Here is an 18,357-nt window from a genome sequence, read left to right on the forward strand (position 1 = left end):
GATGTAATTCAGGCTAGATAAGTGTGATTCGATGTTATCCAAGAGAGGAAAAATGATCATCGCTGAAGGAGTTAAATTACCAGTAGGCAACATAGCAGATGTCCAGGACAGCTACAAATACCTTGGAATGCCACAAGCAAATGGAAAAAATGAAGAGGCATAACAAAATAAGCCACAACCAAATACCTACACAGAGTAAAGACGGTCCTGAAAAGACAGCTGAAAAAACACGTTCCATCAACACATATCACTGCCAGTCAACAGATGGTATAATAACCTGGCCAAAGGAAGAGGTAAAGGCCACTGATATCAAGACAAGAAAGCTCCTCACCATGCATGGAGTCCAGCACTGGTACACTAAGTGGAAGAAGGAAGGTCAAGGACTGGTGAGTGTCTTCAAAGAAGATCCAAGAGTACATAAGGAAGATGGCCCCAACTGATGACTTGCTAAATCACACAGCAGAGGATGAGAAGGAAGAAGGGGAACCGAAATGGAAGGGCAAGCCCAGACTGCATGTACCACCAACAGATAGTGTACAGGAACATATGTGCTGAGTATGGGCTGAAAATGTGGACGTTTTCCTCAAAGTGTTTTGATACCAGGTAGGACAGACATAATTCAGTTGGTGCCTGGTTGCCCTGTTTAACAATATCCAGCCAGCCAGGTATCCTTCCGTGTGCTAACAGCTGGAAAAAAGGAAAGATCTGGAGGTCACGATAATTAGATATGACTACACAAAAGGGGAGTCATATTCAGACAGGGTATCTAGGCCAGCCTACTCTTGAGGTTCAGAGGTACAGATTTCACTGGGGTAACAAGCAACAGACAGTAGGCCCCGCTTAAACATAATTTTAATGACCACATGACTCTTCAGTGTGAAGCATATTCTTCATGGCCAGCAGCAAATGCAGCCACAAATAGGTCTAACGTGGGGAGATACAACCTTTTTAAAGCCACGTCCTCAAGACGAGTGCTAGCTATATGGAATCTATAATGCGATGGAGTTTTGCCAATTTCATAATACAGGGCATTGCAGCACACTGAATTTGATACATGGATAACAGGTTCCACGTTTTAGCAAATGTATGGCTGCTTCAATTTAGAACATAACTGAATCACTTTTTAAACATGCTTGTCCAGGCATACTGTAAAAAAGTCAGACTTTCTGCATCGCATGCCTAAAAACGACAAATATTTCAGTTTTATTTGCCTCTAGCTGTAGAAAACGTTGGACCATCCACGTCTGAATGTTTATGATGACAGTCAAATCCCTGTGGGTTTTAAGAATTGCATAATCAGTTTAGCTGCATATCATCTGCATAATCAAGAACACTGTTAGGATATCTATGTAATAGATGGCTTAAAGACAACATATAAATAGAGAACAGGACCAGACCAGGATATGACCCTGGGGAACTCCACAAAGCATCCTACAGGAGAAGGATCTCAACAGTTAAAAGGATACTTCACCCATTTGCATTAAGCTTTGTATCGTTAGAAACCTGGTAGTATTTTTGAATGGTCGTGCATCACATCCTCATTTTCCCCAGAGACGGGAGATCTCTATATTTCTATTCTGAAAAAGAGCCTCCGATGACGCAAATATCATCATATTGCATCATCGGAGGCTGCTTCGGTTAGAGGTTTGCTTTGGTTATATATTAATAAACACACACACACATACACACACACACATCTCAGAACTGGTTCAAGGGATGTTGCACGTTGGCATTTTATCTATACATGATTATAAATTTGACATTAGTTGCTCTACAAATGAAAATTGAAAATGAGGTATATGAATCATATGGAAATGGATGGGTTAACCCCAGGGATGTATCAACAAAGCCTTAACACATACAGATGCATAGGTGATTTCTTTTGTTGTTGTTTGCTTAGATAACTATGCACAGCTCCAGATATCCCTTCATGTTGCTGCACTTCTCTTCAGCCTTCAGAAGCCTCTAAAAATGTATGCCTGAAATATCTCAGAATACATTCATAAAATAGGTTGTACAACAGCTCTTCGCCATTTTTGCAGTGTTCTCAATCTCTTTTTGCCTTGTGAATGCACAATGGCACACAGCGATTGTTCAACTAACCAGGAGTAACCATGATGCCATCTTTGTATGGTGATGTACAGCACACAGACAAATATGTAAGTAATTATAGTCTCCTGTCAAGACATTACGCCTAAGTAATCTGTGATCCCATGTATAACATCCATTATATATCTGACCCCTGCACTGTGAATCTCACTTTCCAGTGATCCTGGGAATGTTGCCACGGATGGCCAGCACATTATGCTGCAAATGCAAGGGCTTTGATCAGTGGGCCGTAGGCTCAGTCCCCATTGCGTTACCTCATTCCGCATTAATGGACATTTAAATGAAAATCTTTGAGAATACTACTTTTATGTTTGCTCCTTGTGGACAATAAAGTTCAGATGATTTTAAATAACTAACACATTTTTCTATAGAAACATAATCATTACAATGATTCTAATACTGGTGACAGGGAAGTGTTGCCTTATAAGAAGGGACTTATTGTGTGTTCTGATATTGTAGCAACACTTGCTCTCTGCTGAGCTAAAAGATGGTTAAAGCACACATGATTTTTTTGGGAGAGAAAAAACAAACAAAAACTAGTAACTAGGTTCTGCAATTTTAGAAAAAATCTATTCAACACTACAAATGACACTACTTGACTGTAGGAACTCTGAGTAGGTGATCTTGTGTGTTCCGCATGTCATCCTTCTGTATCTGAGCCTGTACTGCCATCTGCTGCTCTTTGGTATGAAACACATACCAGAGGGGATGGGTTAATAGGTCATGTGTTACATTCAAGTGCTCATCGTAAATACCAAACGTAAATGCATGTTTCATGTGCATTTTAAGGCCATCGCTTGGGGAAAATTGACGAATCCTGTAAAAAATGTATTTTGTTGGCCTGTGCCTGTCTAAGAAACAAAACAGTACAAATCTACTTTGTCTTATAGCAAAGTGATGCATAGAAAGAATTCAGGAGTGTCATCTTTGGCAGTTTCAGCAAGCTGAATTTAAGCATTTAGAAATGTAATTAAATACTTTCACTTCTTCATTACCTCTTTATGACACACAACATGACACTATGATTATTCCAAAGAGAAATACGAGACCAAGTGTGTGCACATCCAGGCATCTCAGGTACAAGACAAGAAAAAAAGAAAATACTTAACTGCAGGGCTTAAATTAACTGCCTTAAATGTAGTAGGAATAAGTATTAACCAAATAAGTTAACAGATCAATATCAAATGAGAAGGACATGTCTACACAACCTTGTATTTACTAGTGTTTTTCTCCTCCAATGAAGCATTAAGTGATGCACTTTTCCACCAAAGGCACTATTATCAAGCCTGAATTAGTCCCACACTGGAATCCTGCATTGCCTCACAAGCAAAGCAATGATCAGCCTGACAAACACTTCATATTAAACCGATCATAAAACACAGACACACAGTGAGGTGCCCTACCTTGGTATGGCTTCCTCCTCCTTTTTCTAGCTCCGGCTTGTTGCAGCAATTAAACCTAGATCAGGGCCAAATAAAACAAAAGAAAATGTTTGAAAGACAACCCTTTTGATTAAAAAGATAATACATACACTTGGCCAGTTGATTCCCGCTTTGGGGATTTGTTGTCAATATTTCGAACAGCACTTGAAGGCAGCTGTTTTAATCTGGTCTAATCTGGGCAGGAACGTCACCAGATGAGAGATGACATTTGTGGATACGAGCTTTACTGTTGAAGTGAAATAAATGCATGGCTGTCATTTTGTGAGACAAAATGTCTATAACAACTTGCCAGAAGGTTACTCTTATATCATGCTCGGTTCTCTGTGTTTCTCTTTTCCTGTCCAGAATGCTTTTACCCAGAGGGAAAAAGGAGATGGGTCGGCCTGAGGGTAAGGCAGCTTATCAGATCATCATTCATCCATCCATCCATCTCCATTCTGCTACAACTCATCTTTTTTGTTGTTGTTGTTGTTGCCAGCTGTTACTTTTGACTATACAGAAAGTGCCAGGCCCAAGGCCCCATCATAGTGCACATACTGTATGTTCATCATAACAATGGACAACAAAACAGAAAAATATCTATTTCACATATATTGAATAATACGGTTATGGAGTATGTTGTTAATGTTGCAAATATTGTAGGTACTGTATTTATACTTGTACATTCTACATGTTCAAACATGTTTACTCCTATTTATATATTCATATTCTAACATTCTTCCCCTATCATATTCTTTCATAGATGTCTTAAACATACATAGATACTTGTGTATTTAAAAAAAGGGGTTCCTGTTCTATGATATGATTTCATTTCTTCTTTTTTATAAAGATGATTACAGTTTTGTTTTAACACATTTCATCACAGGCTATAAACAATTAAAGCTCATTGTATGAAGGCTGATTGATTAAAATGTGGATGTATGTCACTCCCTCACAGATACGTATAGTGATGCTTGGTTTTAAGGGCTCGCAAACCGAAGTACAACGTTAGACAACTCCAGATTATGAGTACAGCAAGAAACAAAACCATTTGTAGCAATTTACCTCGTGATTCAAAACCGGAAGGAGTCTTCAGTCACTTGTCGTTGGTCCAAACTTGATGTCATTATGACTTTCCGTTTGTTTTTTTAGTAATTTAGCAATGGTTAGCCACTTCATCGTTACATCCATTATTGCTGAAATGTGGCATCATGCTGACCTCCTCCGTGTTTGGTCTGCAAATGTCACAATATGGCGCGTCTTGACTAACAATTCCAGAGTTATTTGCGATAGTTTGAGGTGTATCTAGCTAGTATATTGTGATAACCTTGGATATTCTTTGTCGGTGGGCAGTTTCAAACTTAAAACCTTTTTTTTTTTTTTTACAACCCAGCTAGCTACACACGCCGCGTAAACGTAAATCCACGCAGCTAACGCTACTGCTTATAGCTTTTAGCTAACTACCGCTCAGTTTACCGTCCTGCTTTGCGGCGCCGCGTCTGCGTGCCAAATCCAGATTTGACTGTGATTGGTGGAACGGGCCGTCAATCAGCAACAGCGCCGAGGGCGGGCAGAAAGGCAAAGTAAACGAGCTCTGCTTGGATGCTTTTTAATGCAGTTTGTTATCTTATTTCAGAGCTGAGTTAACAATAGCTGTATTGTGTAGAAATAGATAACTCCACAACTGCTTTGCCTTGAGTTGGAAAAATAGTTAATCAAATGTATTTCAGTTAACAATGATGGAATGTAACAAAGTCTATTACTCAAGTGTACAATTTTGAAGTACTTGTACTTGAGTAGCCCATTTCTATTTCTACTTCTACGCCACCAGAGAGGTTGTACTTAGGTATAGATCTGACGGCTTCCACCACTGTATGTTAGTTTATTGAAATATGAAAAGGATTTTCTTTCACTCATAATTTTTGGATCCAATTCATGTAGTCTTACATGGATCACCTCTCCATTGTGCTGCTGTTTGTCTGTCCTTCTTTCTCTGACTTTGCTTGGAGCCACACCACAACGTAAAATAGGCCTAAAACAAAATGGCATGAAGAGAAATGTATTTCATATTGTAATCCATACTACAGAGGTTAACTGTGCCCTTCGTTCTCTGTCACAAAAACACAAAAAGATTGATTGTGTTTTTTCCACCAGAGCCTACGCTCTGCCTCTCCTCCTCTGCTCTGCACTCAACGCTGCCAGTCAGAGCATACTGCATAAACACACTCAGTTGGTTTAGAGACCCGCATTGACATTTCCTGATCACTTCTGTTACAGAGACCATCACACCAACAGAATCAAGGTTTATATTCAGGGCTACACTCAAAACATTCAGCACTGAAGCTCTGAATCCTACGTATAAGAGCTTTCTGTGAAATGTTTGCACTAAATATGTATGGATTGATTGATTTTTGTCTCCTCCAGTTGGACCTGGGTTCTACCCTCCTGTGATGCATCGGTTGTCACTGCCAGAGGACCCGGAACGGTGGGGTGTGGACCCTTCTTACACCATGACACACAGTGCTGAGGCCATGGCCAAAGTAAAAGGCACCGGACGAGGCAAAAAATACAACCTGATGGCTCAAGTGATCCCCATATACGGCTTTGGGATACTTCTTTACATCTTCTATATAATCTATAAGGTAGTTGCTATTGATGACCTGCTTGGTATAAGTTGTATGAATATGAGACTCAATATACACGTTGTACCATATATGGATATGAAGTGCAGCTTCAAACCACACTATAATATACTGCACTATACTATATACCATGCAAATGCAGCCTAATGAAAAATCCCACTGTGACCACTGTGCATTAACTTCCCATTTAGGCTATTTCATGTAGTAGATTGTTTGAAATGATGAATGATTGTTGTTATGCTCTATTTCTCTAAATGTTTTGTGTCCACAGCTCACATGTAAGGGGAACACTGCTAAACCAGGAAACTACACTACGGTAACAAAGGCATACATGGAAAATAAAATGAGTAAGTACCTTCAGTGATTGATTGATTGATTGATTGATGTATTGGTGTAATTCCAAAAGCAATTTATTTTCTGACTTCCTATTGTCATTTGAACTGCTCATGGACAATTGCAGCACCTGAGGAAGAACTTATCAGGCTTCAGGAGAAACTTCTGCGAACAGAAAAGCTGATGGAGAGGGTTGTCTCTGGAAATAGACGTAGCAGTTCTGGGAGGTAAGACTTATTTTTCTCTTAACGTCCTACTTTTCACTGCCCATAACACAGAGGAACTAAAAATCACTAAATTAGTACAGACCTGGCAGGGAAATGAAGGGGCTTAAAAATTAAGAAGAAATGTATTCAAAGGTGGAAAGGCCACTCACATATTTTACTTAACATCTACTGCTACTCCTTAATTTGAAGTCATTAGGTCATGTAATAGCATACATTAGACTGAATCGATGTAGGAAAAGGGAATTTGTCTATAGTTGCTAGTTTGCTGGAAAATACTTTTGCCGAATAAAATAATTATTTTCAGCAAGCAAATAATAATAGATACTTGCAGACTCAATAATGCAGTGTAAGTGATTAATATTTGCCAGAATTCGTTGAAATTTTAACTCTAATCTCTGCCTCATCTGAATCAGATAGTCAAGACCAAAGAGAAAGAAGGCATTGCAGCTTCATACAGCAATTTAATCTGATGACAATTTAAGTGAGACCATTTACTGACCTGCCACAGAGGTGCCACACAGATGTACCATAGCATTGCCGTCTTGCATGACTCCACTTCATTATCTGCACTGCTCTCTAGTGGCAGAAGGAGGAAGAGCAAATCTTCAACATCAAAGAAGGAGGAGAAATTACTGAAGCAACTGAGACAGATTTCTCAGCTGATACAAGAGGGCCGGTTGGAGGCAGCCTCCCCAGAGATGGAGGCCGAGGAGGTCCCCTACTGTGCAGACTGGGAAGGTACATGGCTAAATCTGAATCTCGGGGCAATCAAATACATTTTTAACGATTAGTAGCTGTTTTATGTTTCCAAATCTCATACTTTAAATCAATTAATGCATACATTTATACATTACAGGCTACCCTGAGGAGACCTACCCGGAGTATGACGAGCCCTATAAAAGACGAGGTTTTGACATCTTTACACTGGAGGAACCCCCACACCAGCCCACCGCTGAGGCCCTGGCAGAGAGGATGTTGCAAGAAGAGGAAGAGGCTATGGCAAGGAAACTATCCATAGTGGAGGAGGTGGATGAAGAGATAGAGGAAGAGAGGGAGGGTGGAGAGGAGGAGGAGGATGGGGAAGAAGAGGAGGAAGATGAGGATAAAGACGAAGAAGAATTGGAGGAAGTAGAGGAAGAGATTGAGGAGGAAGAGAAAGAGATGCAGGAGGAGGAGGAGGAGGAAGAGGAGGAGGAAGCAGAGAAAAGGCAGTTGCTCAGTCTTCCTTCATCCCAGACACCAGCAGATAGAAAGCAGGAGAGACTTGGTTTGGAGCTGAGCAAAGAGCTGCAGTGTCTCACTGGAGGGAAGAAGCAAATTAGCTTTAGTGACCACAAAGATGTGTTCCGTTACCCTAAGGAGGATATGTCCGAGGAGGAGGAGGAGGAGGTGGAGGAAGAGGATGAGGGGACAGAGGTGGAAGAGGAGGAGGAGGAGGAGGAAGGGGATGAAGATGATCCAGTGATGGAGGCAGAGAGCCTGCTGTTCAGCTGTGAGGTTTGTCCTAACCCGGAGCAGGAAGCAGAGGAGGATGAGGAAGAGTATGTGTTAATGTCGGCGCCTGTGGAGGATGAGGGTGCGTTCCATGCAGACGCAACCAAAGAAGTCGGGTCCAGTGGGCTGAGGATGAGGAACAGGAGGGAGACTTAGAGGACGGTTCCAATTACTGTACCGACAACGAGTTACAGTTAATCCTCGTTTATTGATCCTTTATATGTGTAAGACATAGAACACCAGCTGAATACAGGCATGCGATGCTGCCCTGAAGTGATACTTTTACCAAACTAATCATCTCCTCTCGCACCATGAATGTGGTAAAAGCTAGTTCTTTAAGGCCCTGCACACCGCCCACCGTCCACTCACACCGTTGTTTTTACTCATTTGCCTGATTAGACCCTCCTTAGTGTAAATAAAATGTGCTCAATGATTGACATCTTCCTCTCTCTGTAGCATAGCAATCTTCAATCAGTCAGCTTAATTTAAAACAGGGTGTTAACCTTTAAAAGAGCTGAAGATTATATATAAAAAGAGTGACTTTATTAATCAAAGTTAGCATTATTTATCATCACCCCTGTATTACTTTTTCATCATGCTATTATTACCTTTTAATCAGAAAATGTGTCGTTTCACAGAAGCCGTGGGTGCTCACATCAGGAACAGAGAATTGAGGCTTGTGACAATGCAGTACCTGATGCTACTGGCAACATCTGGCTCCACCTGGTGGTCCAACATGGTCCTCCTCTTGGGGGATTCTCCCTGTTGCAGTAATGCGGCATAACAGCTTAGAATACACAGCGACATGATAATAACATCCAGTGAGCATTACAAATAACCCCCAGCAGGAATCATCATAGTAATAAGAACCCCCCAGGGTGCACACAGAGTAGAAGCAAAGTAGGTCTGCAGATTGGTGGCAGAGGTAAATAGGAGGGGGAAACGTGTTAATATACCTTCACTGTGAGCATCAGGATTTACAAATCCAAAGTGCAGTGAGATAGGAAGGGTGTGGTGAGATGGCTGTCAGCTGACACAGCAGCACAACTTCGACTGAAAGTCTCCTGCCAACAGGAAGTCGCTCGCTGCTTTTCGCACTGCTGCCTCGTGTGATTGATGTGATTAGGTTAGATTTTATCACACGCTGGAGGGAATCGGCCTCTGCGTTTGATACAACTGTGTAGGGGCAGCGAACTATCACAGGGACTCACTTCAGTAGTCAGGCAGCTGTGAGCCATGGTCAAAGGCAATGAAGTGTTTCAATACTGGAAATACACACACACATGTGTGTGTGTGTGTGTGTGTGTGTGTGTGTGTGTGTGTGTATTGTCGTGTCTCAAAGAAAAGTAATGACTGCATAACAGATGATCTCAATATTTCAATACAATTTAAAGATGATGTTAAATGATTGTTACAATCACTATACAGCAAAATAAGTGTGTATGTATTTTCCACTGTTTCTTTTTAAGAAGGTTGATGTGGAAATGGTTTAATGTTTCACTACAATAGTTTATCAGCATCGGTAGTGCACATCATTGTCAACAGCCTCATTGTTTTGCCGCTGACATCAAACATGCCCCTCTGACTAATAGACCTCTCTCACTGGGGCCATTTCGACCCGTCACATCCAAGCTGTTACTACGAACAATAACAATTAAGGTGTTCCAGTCCCAGAGCACTGGGGCATTGTGCACGTTGTGTCATAGGCTTCGCCTGCTGGCACACCTAAACAGGCAAAGCCACAATTAGGACTATTAGCTACAGCCGCTCTTCTTCTGAAATGACAGGTCAAAACATCATATCGTTGAACATGAGCAGTGTTTCGGGGATGCGTATCAACGTGCGCTGGTGTACCAAGCTGTCGATGATCAAGGACGGACATAAAGAGGGAGACTGAGTGTGATGCTGATTCTCAGTCTCGGAGGAGATATTGATGGATGGAAGAGTAAGCACCCGTGGTCAGAGTTCTCTCTGTGATCACACAAAAATGCAAAGCAGGAAAAAAAAAAGAAAGGCTCAGCACCAGAAAGGAAAGACGGAGACAAAAGGCTGCAACAGATTGAACCTCCTCCCAGACAGGTTGAAACTGCAGTTCAAAACAACAGATCCTGTTTGTGCATCACTCTGCCACTCCTAAAGTATAAGCTAATAGGCAAGGTTCTTTGTGTTGCTGTTAAAAAAAAATCCAGACTTGCACAATAAAGACAGTTTTCCTTCTTTCATGCATCGTGTTACATTAACTGGGAACTACAAGTATAGAACTACAAGTAGCTCAGAACCAGGTGACTTATACTTCTCAGGACATACTGTTACCTTGTTAATATTCATGAACGTGTCATTCAAAAGAGTAGGATTAGGAATGCATATTTTTGACTCACTGAAGTTTTTATTTTTCCCATGATCAAAGGACTGCGTCTATACCACCACAGTAAATTGCACACCGTTTACTGTACATTACAACGAGAGCACTAAACAGAAAAGTGAGAGAACCGTCGGTTCCTGGACACGAAGCAGACTTTACAGCAAGAGTATCAACAATTTCAAAATAGAAATTTAAAATAGTTAGAACACAGTTGAGTACAAGAATAGCACATTTGATAAAGATTTCCTCATCGCCCACAGTAACAATAGCGGTATCGGGGATTGTTCTTTGCTTTCATTCAGCATATTTTTCATGGTCGTAAAATACAAAATACTGTCATATATTTGAGAAAGAATGCTGCCCCATAGGGAGTGGGAAGAAGAATATTTTGAGTAAAAATGTGAGCTGCGATATACCACGTGGTATAGAAATGTACTGCCAGTCAGATAGGGAATGTACCAAACTTCACCTCAGTGGAGCGTAAAATTAATCAAAGGTGGAAAGAGCAAGAGATCAATTATGCAAGAGCTGTGGCAGATTTACACTGTCACTGTGTGTTTCAGTGCAGTAAGTCAATCTGGGTTCGGTTTATTTTATTAGGGTAAACATCATCGGATATTATTATCTGCCGCCAAATTTTCAATAAAATGTAAAATATGATGTTTTCTTGGCCCTAAATGTCAGTTAAATATATGTGAACAATCTCTAAAATGTTGTCCAAAGATGTGAAATTGAATTATTATCGCCTGAAGTCTGAACTCCAGCGATCCCGTCAGACAACTGAATTCAAAGTTCTAACGGAGAATAACCTCCGATGCATGTGAGGACAGCAAGAATAGCAAAGACCAATTCAAGCTCAGCTCATTGTACGGCCAACGCGCCAAACTGGAATTAAGTCTTCAAAAGGCACAATAAAGTATGTACAGCTATATCTCATCCACTGCAGACTTCAACGTAAAGTGCACCATCATCCTATACATTCACAATACATGACACAATATTGTGTGCGGTACACAGAGCGCTGAAACATGCCGTCGCCCCGTTCACGTCCGACTGCTTCGTGTGGAGATATTCCCTCTTGTGATGCTAATGCATGTGCTTGCAGCTCCATGGAGCCAAATACTGCTGAAAGTGTTGCAAACGATGACAGAAAACAAATGTAATAAATACATAAATAAAATAAATATATTGTGTCGTGCATGTTATTTTTTTAATTCAGTAAATATATAAGCAGTCTTCATGCTTGAGGACGAGTGTGACATTTTTTCTGTGGCAGATTACATAAAATCCAGTCAGCGTTTTCAACGTACAGATGTGTAATTGTTAGTTATAATTTAACGTTAAATTTCTCTAACTACTACGTAAAGGAACAGTGTGTGTTTTTTTAATGCCATTATAGTACAAAATGACTATAATTATCAAAAAACCGACTGAAAGTGGATCCCTCTTTGTGCTTGTTTTCTTCCACTGACCAAGACCACCCCCACCCCCCCAAACACACACACGTACACACAAAACTTGAGGCCCATAAAGCATTTTGGGATATGCGGGACTTCAAAGGTCCTGGGTGATTTGGAGATGTCAAACCAGCCCCGAGGACACATTAACAGCCCTTGTTGAGAGGACAGACTGGCCGACTCCCTCCGGAACTTCAGGCCTGGATCTATTCACAGGCTAATTTGCTGTCAAAGCTGGAGAGGGCGATGGCGAAGGCTTGCAGGGCACACATTGGGTAGTTATAGTCCATGGTGAAGACGTCCTCTGCCACACGGCCAAACTGCATCACGATGTAGTCAGCTGCAGAGGAAAAGAACCAGGAAACCCATTCATTTCTCCATGACTTGCTCTCACTAGCTGCACTTTTAGTTTGAAGTGCACGGTAACACATGCACTCTGTTCATTATATTTAATATCAATCCTCCAGCATGTTTAGAGGTACGGAACTCACGGTCGTTGTCGTGAATGATTTGGAAATTCTTGACGGAGGCCTGGGTGACTCTGCCGTGGAAGTTGAGCACATAGGATTGTGTGTCATCGTTCCACACAGGCGTCTTGTTGTGAAGTTCAATCACGCTCTCTGTGTTCTTGTTCTGCCACCTGGCCAGCAGTGACTCATGGTCCTGTGTTGCGAGAGTTAAACAGTGTAGCTTCAGACGTGGACGTTCCCGCACATCAGATCAATTATACAAGTATTAGAAGAGGCTGAATTGAATTAGAAAATTGACAAACGAGGCAACACGTACATTTCGTGGGCGAATGGACACTCTCTCATGGTCCATGTTCATTCCAGGAATGATGACACTCATTTTGCGAGGTCCTTTGAATCCTAAAACATTGGTTTCCTAGATCGAGAAGATGAGATGTAAGCATGTTCACCCACTGACAGCTATATCATAATCAAGCAAAGGTTTCAAAGGTTTCAAATGGATTTCTATTTCTAAAGATGATCATTTGATGTCAATGCCTAAATTGTCTGCATGTCTTTATTTGAATATCTGAGCTAGACGGCCACCAGACACTTTAACCTGGATGTTGTATTTTCAAAGCAGAAAAAGTGACGTTAGGTCTTCTGTTTGTTCCTTTAGACATCTGATATTAAAGGTGCCATGTACAGAACTGAGACAATTTCTATTTCTTACGGGGTCCCTTTAAATCATTCCAAGTAAAGTGGAATTAAAAAAAAAAAAGACATTTCTTCAAAACACAAGGCCCCAAACTGAATTACCATGTGTCTTATTGTAGACTCATTGCTCAACATGTGTCTTCAAATCTAACAAAATGACCAACTCACATAGCAAATGGCTGCCAGCTCTTGACGCAGGTTGCTTGCTTCAAGGCTGGTTGTGCTCTTCATGGGGTTCAGGCCACTGTCGTATACGGTGAACTTGGTTCCCATGAGGTTCGACCTGCAATGAAACATAACTGACTGAAGAGGTCTGAGCCATTTTAAATACCCCGCTTCAGGTCTCTCTGATTGTTAGATGGTAATAGAGTTGTTACTCTTATAGAGTTTGTTCTAGTGGAATTGCGGGTCGAACACACTGTCATGATCTTGGTTTGTGTTTTGTTGATTTCTCCTTTTAATTTGTAGTTTCTGTCTCTTGGGTTTTGTCTTGTTGATTTTCTCTTCTATGTTTTAGTTTCTGTCTCTCCTGTGTTTTCCCTCCCTTTCCTGTATCACCTGTGTGATATTAATCACATCAGCCTGTTCCCTTGTGTCCTCCAACCTGCCCTCACGTCAGCCCACCTGTGTCTAGTTACCCAATTAGTCTCTGGTGTATTTAGTCTGTGTCTTTGTCAGTTCGTCCTGTGTTGTTCGGTTGTTGATCTTCCAGCATGTTTCCTTGTGTTTTCCGGTTGTTCTCCCTGTGTTCCTGTGCTGTGGTGGATTTTTGTTTGTAATTTCTCCTCATTAAATCATCGCTACCACGTCATCCATGTCTGCATTTGTGTCCCAACCTGTATTTTGAACTTGAATTTTTGCATGCATCTTAGGTAAAGAGTGTGGCTTGGATGTGGTATAAAACAGCTGACTGTATACCTCTTGTAGTCCGTATCTCATTCAGGTCACCCCCCTCAAAGAGTCTGGAGAAGCACTAGATGAAAGGTCACTGTGTATTTGAATTTAGATTGCCATCATTCAAGAGGCATTGTGATTGCAAAGGTTTGAGAAGTGCATCCACCAATGGTCAGGCCAGCTCTGAAGATTAAAGGCTGCAGAGAGCCATATTTGATTAAACCTCCCGAGAGTTTCCATGGAGCCACGGACGCAGCCGTCAAGCTGTCTCTAAAGATTACATCTCCACTCACTTCCTGCCTCTTACTGTGGCCTTAAACATTAAAGAAGCTTACAGCTAATGTACATTTATAAGGAAGGGATAGAAGGAACAAGACATGCGGTTTTTTTGTGAATTACTGAAGGACCACACAACATTACAACAAATATGTTTTTCAAAATTATACAGTTTCATTCGTGAGGCTCCAAAAGTGCAGAACATGAATTTGTTATCTGAATTATTAAGATTATTTTGAAGTACTACTTATTAACTATTCCTAAATAATCAGTTAGATGGTTTGTTCATGATTCATCCCCGAGTAGCTACAGTACACAGTTTTGTGAATATTAGAAGTTATAGATGAAATGCATTTCAATAATTTACATATGGAAATATATTCTTGTTTGATTAAGTTTTTAAATCGCTATTGAATTTAATACATAAAACAAACAAAAAAGAAAGATAAATAAGTAATACTGTACAACACTCTCCCAGTGTGTATGATTCCTGACCTGACCTTACCTCAGTTTACCAATGAAGCTCTCTCCACCTCGGGACAGATCCGTGGGATCGATGGAGATGAGGTAATTTGATGTTTTACTCTTTTTCCTCTTCCTGCCAGCTAACAGGAACACCTGTGACAAGCATAGCCAGAAACCAAACTAGAAAATCCATCCATGTGTATACACACACAGCTTGAGTCTGCAGAACAATCTCAGTAGCACTTTCTATGACAACCACATCTATAACGCATTATTAATATATCATAATGCATTGTAATCTGCTTATAGCACTATATTTAGAGTTATAAGGATACATTTTCATGATGCTTTAGAACAATCATAACACATGGCTTATAATGATAATACTTGATAATTGCTGGTCACTAACAAACATTTTTTTGTAAAGATTGCAGTGTATTGTAAATAGCATGTAATACATTATCAATAAATCTATGCAAGAACAATCCACACACAAAATGTCAGTGAGTGACCAGCAATTATCAAGTATTATATCATATATTATCAATTACTTATAATTATATAGTCCTAAAAGTAGATTATAAGTATATGTATAATGCATTATATGAATATCCTGCTATTGAATGAAATTTCTGTTAACCTTGTAGAATCTGTGCTACTTATTGTGAGTAAAATGTTTTGTTTCTTTTTTGTTTCTTCATCTTTCTATTCCCTGACCCGTCTCACCTTCTTGCCGTCCTCTCTCTCCAGGTGAAGGTAGTATGTGGGATACATGCCTCTGTCCATGCCCTTCTTGTCTCTGGTAATCCTGCACTTCACTCTGACCCCCTGGGGTGCAGGTCGCAGAGAAAACTCTTCAAGGTCATCTACGTCGATGGCGGGTTCGTTGACCGGCGGGGTGGGTGCTGAGGCCACCTCCTGCAGGTGGAAACAGCCCACAGAGATCCCTCGTGAGATGCTGAGATCTGAGTTGACTTTCATTAGAACAGAGTAATGAGCCTGAAGATCAAATCGTCCGCCGGGACTGAGAATGAGCACTCTGTGTCTAAATTAAGGACCTCGTGTAGAGACAGAAGATTGAGTTGACTGAAGGTGGAAGATTAGAGCGGAATGAGGAGCAAAGACAAAATGACGGTTGTCATGCCAGCTAAGGATTCACTCCGTAGAGGCTGCAAACAGGATGTGTTTTAAAAGAGCGCTACATGTTATTTGTCATCACCTAAAGCCGTAATTTATTATCTGTAACCTCAAACTTTTGATCCAAGCAGATCCAAAGCTTCCAGAACTCCCAATTTAAACATACTTTTTCTTCTGCATGTCAGAAGGCCCAGGTTGCTAGGCAGAATAAAGACCCAGCGTGGGCTCTGGACTTCATTGTACCTTGCATGACTTCTTGCTAGTGGCGGAGCCTGGTCTCGTGTTGCTGTTGAGCTGGGAGGAACTGGAGCTAATTTCATCCTCGTCGTCCTCTTCCTCATCAAAATTCATACTGCTGGATATACCTTCCCAGACAAATACAATAGGAAAGAAAAAAGGGTGTTACTGGTTTCCCCTGCAGATTAATGCAGGTTAATGGAAACATGAAAGGCTGCAGTAATATAGCCTCCAATAGTAACACGTTCCCCCTTGCAAGTAGTTTAGTGAGATAATAACGGGGGGTTTGCATACAAAACATTAGCAGTCAAACAATCACTTGACTGTTTCCCTGTGAGTCATTCTTGTTTCAGAGATGTAAAGGTACTTATTTGATGCCTAACAATAATGCGACTGAAATTTCAAGCTGGTCCACATGAGACTGTATTTTTAACCTCTTTGTAAACATGGAAAACAGCAAACTTTGCTTATGGTTACAAGCGACAGCCCTGCATAATGCGGATGTAATCAGTCAGTAAGTATGGAATAATAATTACTGGAAAAAGCATATAGTGTCTCATAAGATAGCAACAACACTTGACCATGAAGTCCCTGCCATTCTGTTGGGTATATGCACTATGCAATGTCCTCAAAAAATCCCATAATACGTGTCAAAAATCTCCATTTAATGCTCACTAGTAAATTATTAAATGTCTACCATGTAAGGAATAATCAACAAGTGTATTAGTAATCAGTGTTTACAGTAACTCTGATGTTTTGTTAAGAAACAGAAAGCATGTTAAGTTACATCGTGCACACACTGGCTCTTACAGCGTGTTTCACCTCCCTACCAACACACTGCAGCGGTGGACCAGGCCACTGTGCGCACTAACGCTGCTGCAGACACAGCAACAGAACCGGTCTTGAACACCGACGGTACCTTTCTTGAGCATGGTGACGCGCAGATCCTGTTTGCTCTGCGACTGAGTGCAGCTCATGATGGGCTCCGCCTCGCCCTCCTCCGTGCTGGGGTGACCCACCGTCAGGATCTGGATCTGAGCGTCATCCTGCTGGGAGGCCAGGCCATCGATCGCTGCTGAGCCACAATCCCACAAGAGCAAACTCCATCAAAGAGTGCACCGCCGTTCCACAGCCGTTAACTCATGTTAACATACAGTCAATGAATCCCAGTAACGCAGAACACAGGAAGCTTCAACCGTCACGCCGTCAACACTCGCCTGCGTGAATGTGATAACATTTCCAAGTCTGTGCTTTGACGGATGAATGTGTGGGTGTTTAAGGTAATTGTTTCACTGTCCTCACTATTTAATTAGCTTCTAACGTGCAGGAAGAGAACATTCTGTCCGTGCTGCTCCAGGCAATCAAGCCGTTTCAAAACTTACTTCTCTACTTGACATTATTTCTCAAAAGAATACATTAACTATGGTGAAAAGTTTGAAATACTGCAGGTGGATATTTCAGTGTGTTTTTATAGAAATCACCTTAGAGTTTGTAGAAATCCAGGGTCTGCAGACGTATGTTTCATTATTTAAATGCTATTGTAATTTTTTGACAGATTAGTCAATATAAATATATAAGTGTATTTATAGAGATAGTGTATTTTATATTCTTTTGTTGAGCGTTGGGCTTTGTTTTAAACCCCAGTTAGTAGTATTTAACCAGTCTTGTGTTTCAAGTTCAGATCTTATTTTGGGAGCAGCTTGAGTAAATTCATCCTCTGTAGCCTTGATGGAGCTGATGACATCAGAGCTCGGCTCTTCTGAAAGTGTGCATTCGCTCTTTACTGAATCAGAGAGTGAAGAGGGAGTGACTGGCCTGATTAATCTTTTACCCCTGTGGACTCCTAGTCCCTTTTATCTTTTTTCTGTTTTCATTCCAAAGATGAGCATCGAGTGTATTATGCTACATCTCATTCTGAAATGTTAGAAATGTGCGACAAAGATGCTGTTATTAAACGTTGGTTATTATAGTATGAATGCTCGCTTTGTGCATCAGTTCAGTCTCCTGTAGTGATTCATTACATATAATGGTAACTTGAAGAACTATTACTGGTGTCAGTCTGCATACAGTTGATGTTTGAGAAGCAAAGGGAAACAATGTAGACTTTGTTGGACTATATACACCATTCCAACATTCC

At 40.9% G+C, this 18,357-nt stretch overlaps 2 protein-coding genes across 4 annotated transcripts in view; one reads left to right on the plus strand and one right to left on the minus strand.

Annotated features, from left to right (window-relative positions):
- The first annotated feature begins 3,749 nt into the window (after positions 1 to 3,749).
- Positions 3,750 to 10,794, plus strand: ric3a (RIC3 acetylcholine receptor chaperone a). The gene is made up of 6 exons (XM_084014202.1): positions 3,750 to 3,940; positions 5,955 to 6,172; positions 6,444 to 6,519; positions 6,633 to 6,732; positions 7,313 to 7,470; positions 7,589 to 10,794. Exons 1-6 carry the CDS (start codon positions 3,823 to 3,825, stop codon positions 8,380 to 8,382), a joined length of 1,464 nt encoding a protein of 487 aa, XP_083870328.1. The 5' UTR covers positions 3,750 to 3,822; the 3' UTR covers positions 8,383 to 10,794.
- The window catches only part of tub (TUB bipartite transcription factor), a 39,632-nt gene continuing 29,887 nt past the window's right edge, over positions 8,613 to 18,357 (minus strand). For 2 of the 3 annotated variants that reach the window (XM_084014172.1, XM_084014174.1), the window contains exons 5-12: positions 17,140 to 17,295; positions 16,227 to 16,348; positions 15,573 to 15,764; positions 14,887 to 14,999; positions 13,380 to 13,494; positions 12,832 to 12,930; positions 12,537 to 12,708; positions 8,613 to 12,385 (exon numbers count right to left, since the gene is read on the minus strand). In XM_084014172.1, the coding sequence (XP_083870298.1) occupies positions 12,252 to 12,385; positions 12,537 to 12,708; positions 12,832 to 12,930; positions 13,380 to 13,494; positions 14,887 to 14,999; positions 15,573 to 15,764; positions 16,227 to 16,348; positions 17,140 to 17,295 (1,103 nt within the window). In that variant the 3' untranslated portion in view covers positions 8,613 to 12,251. The remainder of the gene's footprint in view (positions 12,386 to 12,536; positions 12,709 to 12,831; positions 12,931 to 13,379; positions 13,495 to 14,886; positions 15,000 to 15,572; positions 15,765 to 16,226; positions 16,349 to 17,139; positions 17,296 to 18,357) is intronic. The other variant, XM_084014173.1, reaches the window with a different exon arrangement.

Source organism: Eutrigla gurnardus (assembly GCF_963514095.1).
Source record: "Eutrigla gurnardus genome assembly, chromosome: 1".
Lineage (NCBI taxonomy): Eukaryota > Metazoa > Chordata > Actinopteri > Perciformes > Triglidae > Eutrigla > Eutrigla gurnardus.

Coding starts and splice junctions, on each gene's coding strand:
- ric3a (XM_084014202.1), top strand. CDS start 3,823: ATGTCTATAACAACTTGCCAGAAGGTTACTCTTATATCATGCTCGGTT. Junction 6,173..6,443: donor TCTTCTATATAATCTATAAG/GTAGTTGCTATT, acceptor TTGTGTCCACAG/CTCACATGTAAGGGGAACAC. Junction 7,471..7,588: donor CTACTGTGCAGACTGGGAAG/GTACATGGCTAA, acceptor TATACATTACAG/GCTACCCTGAGGAGACCTAC.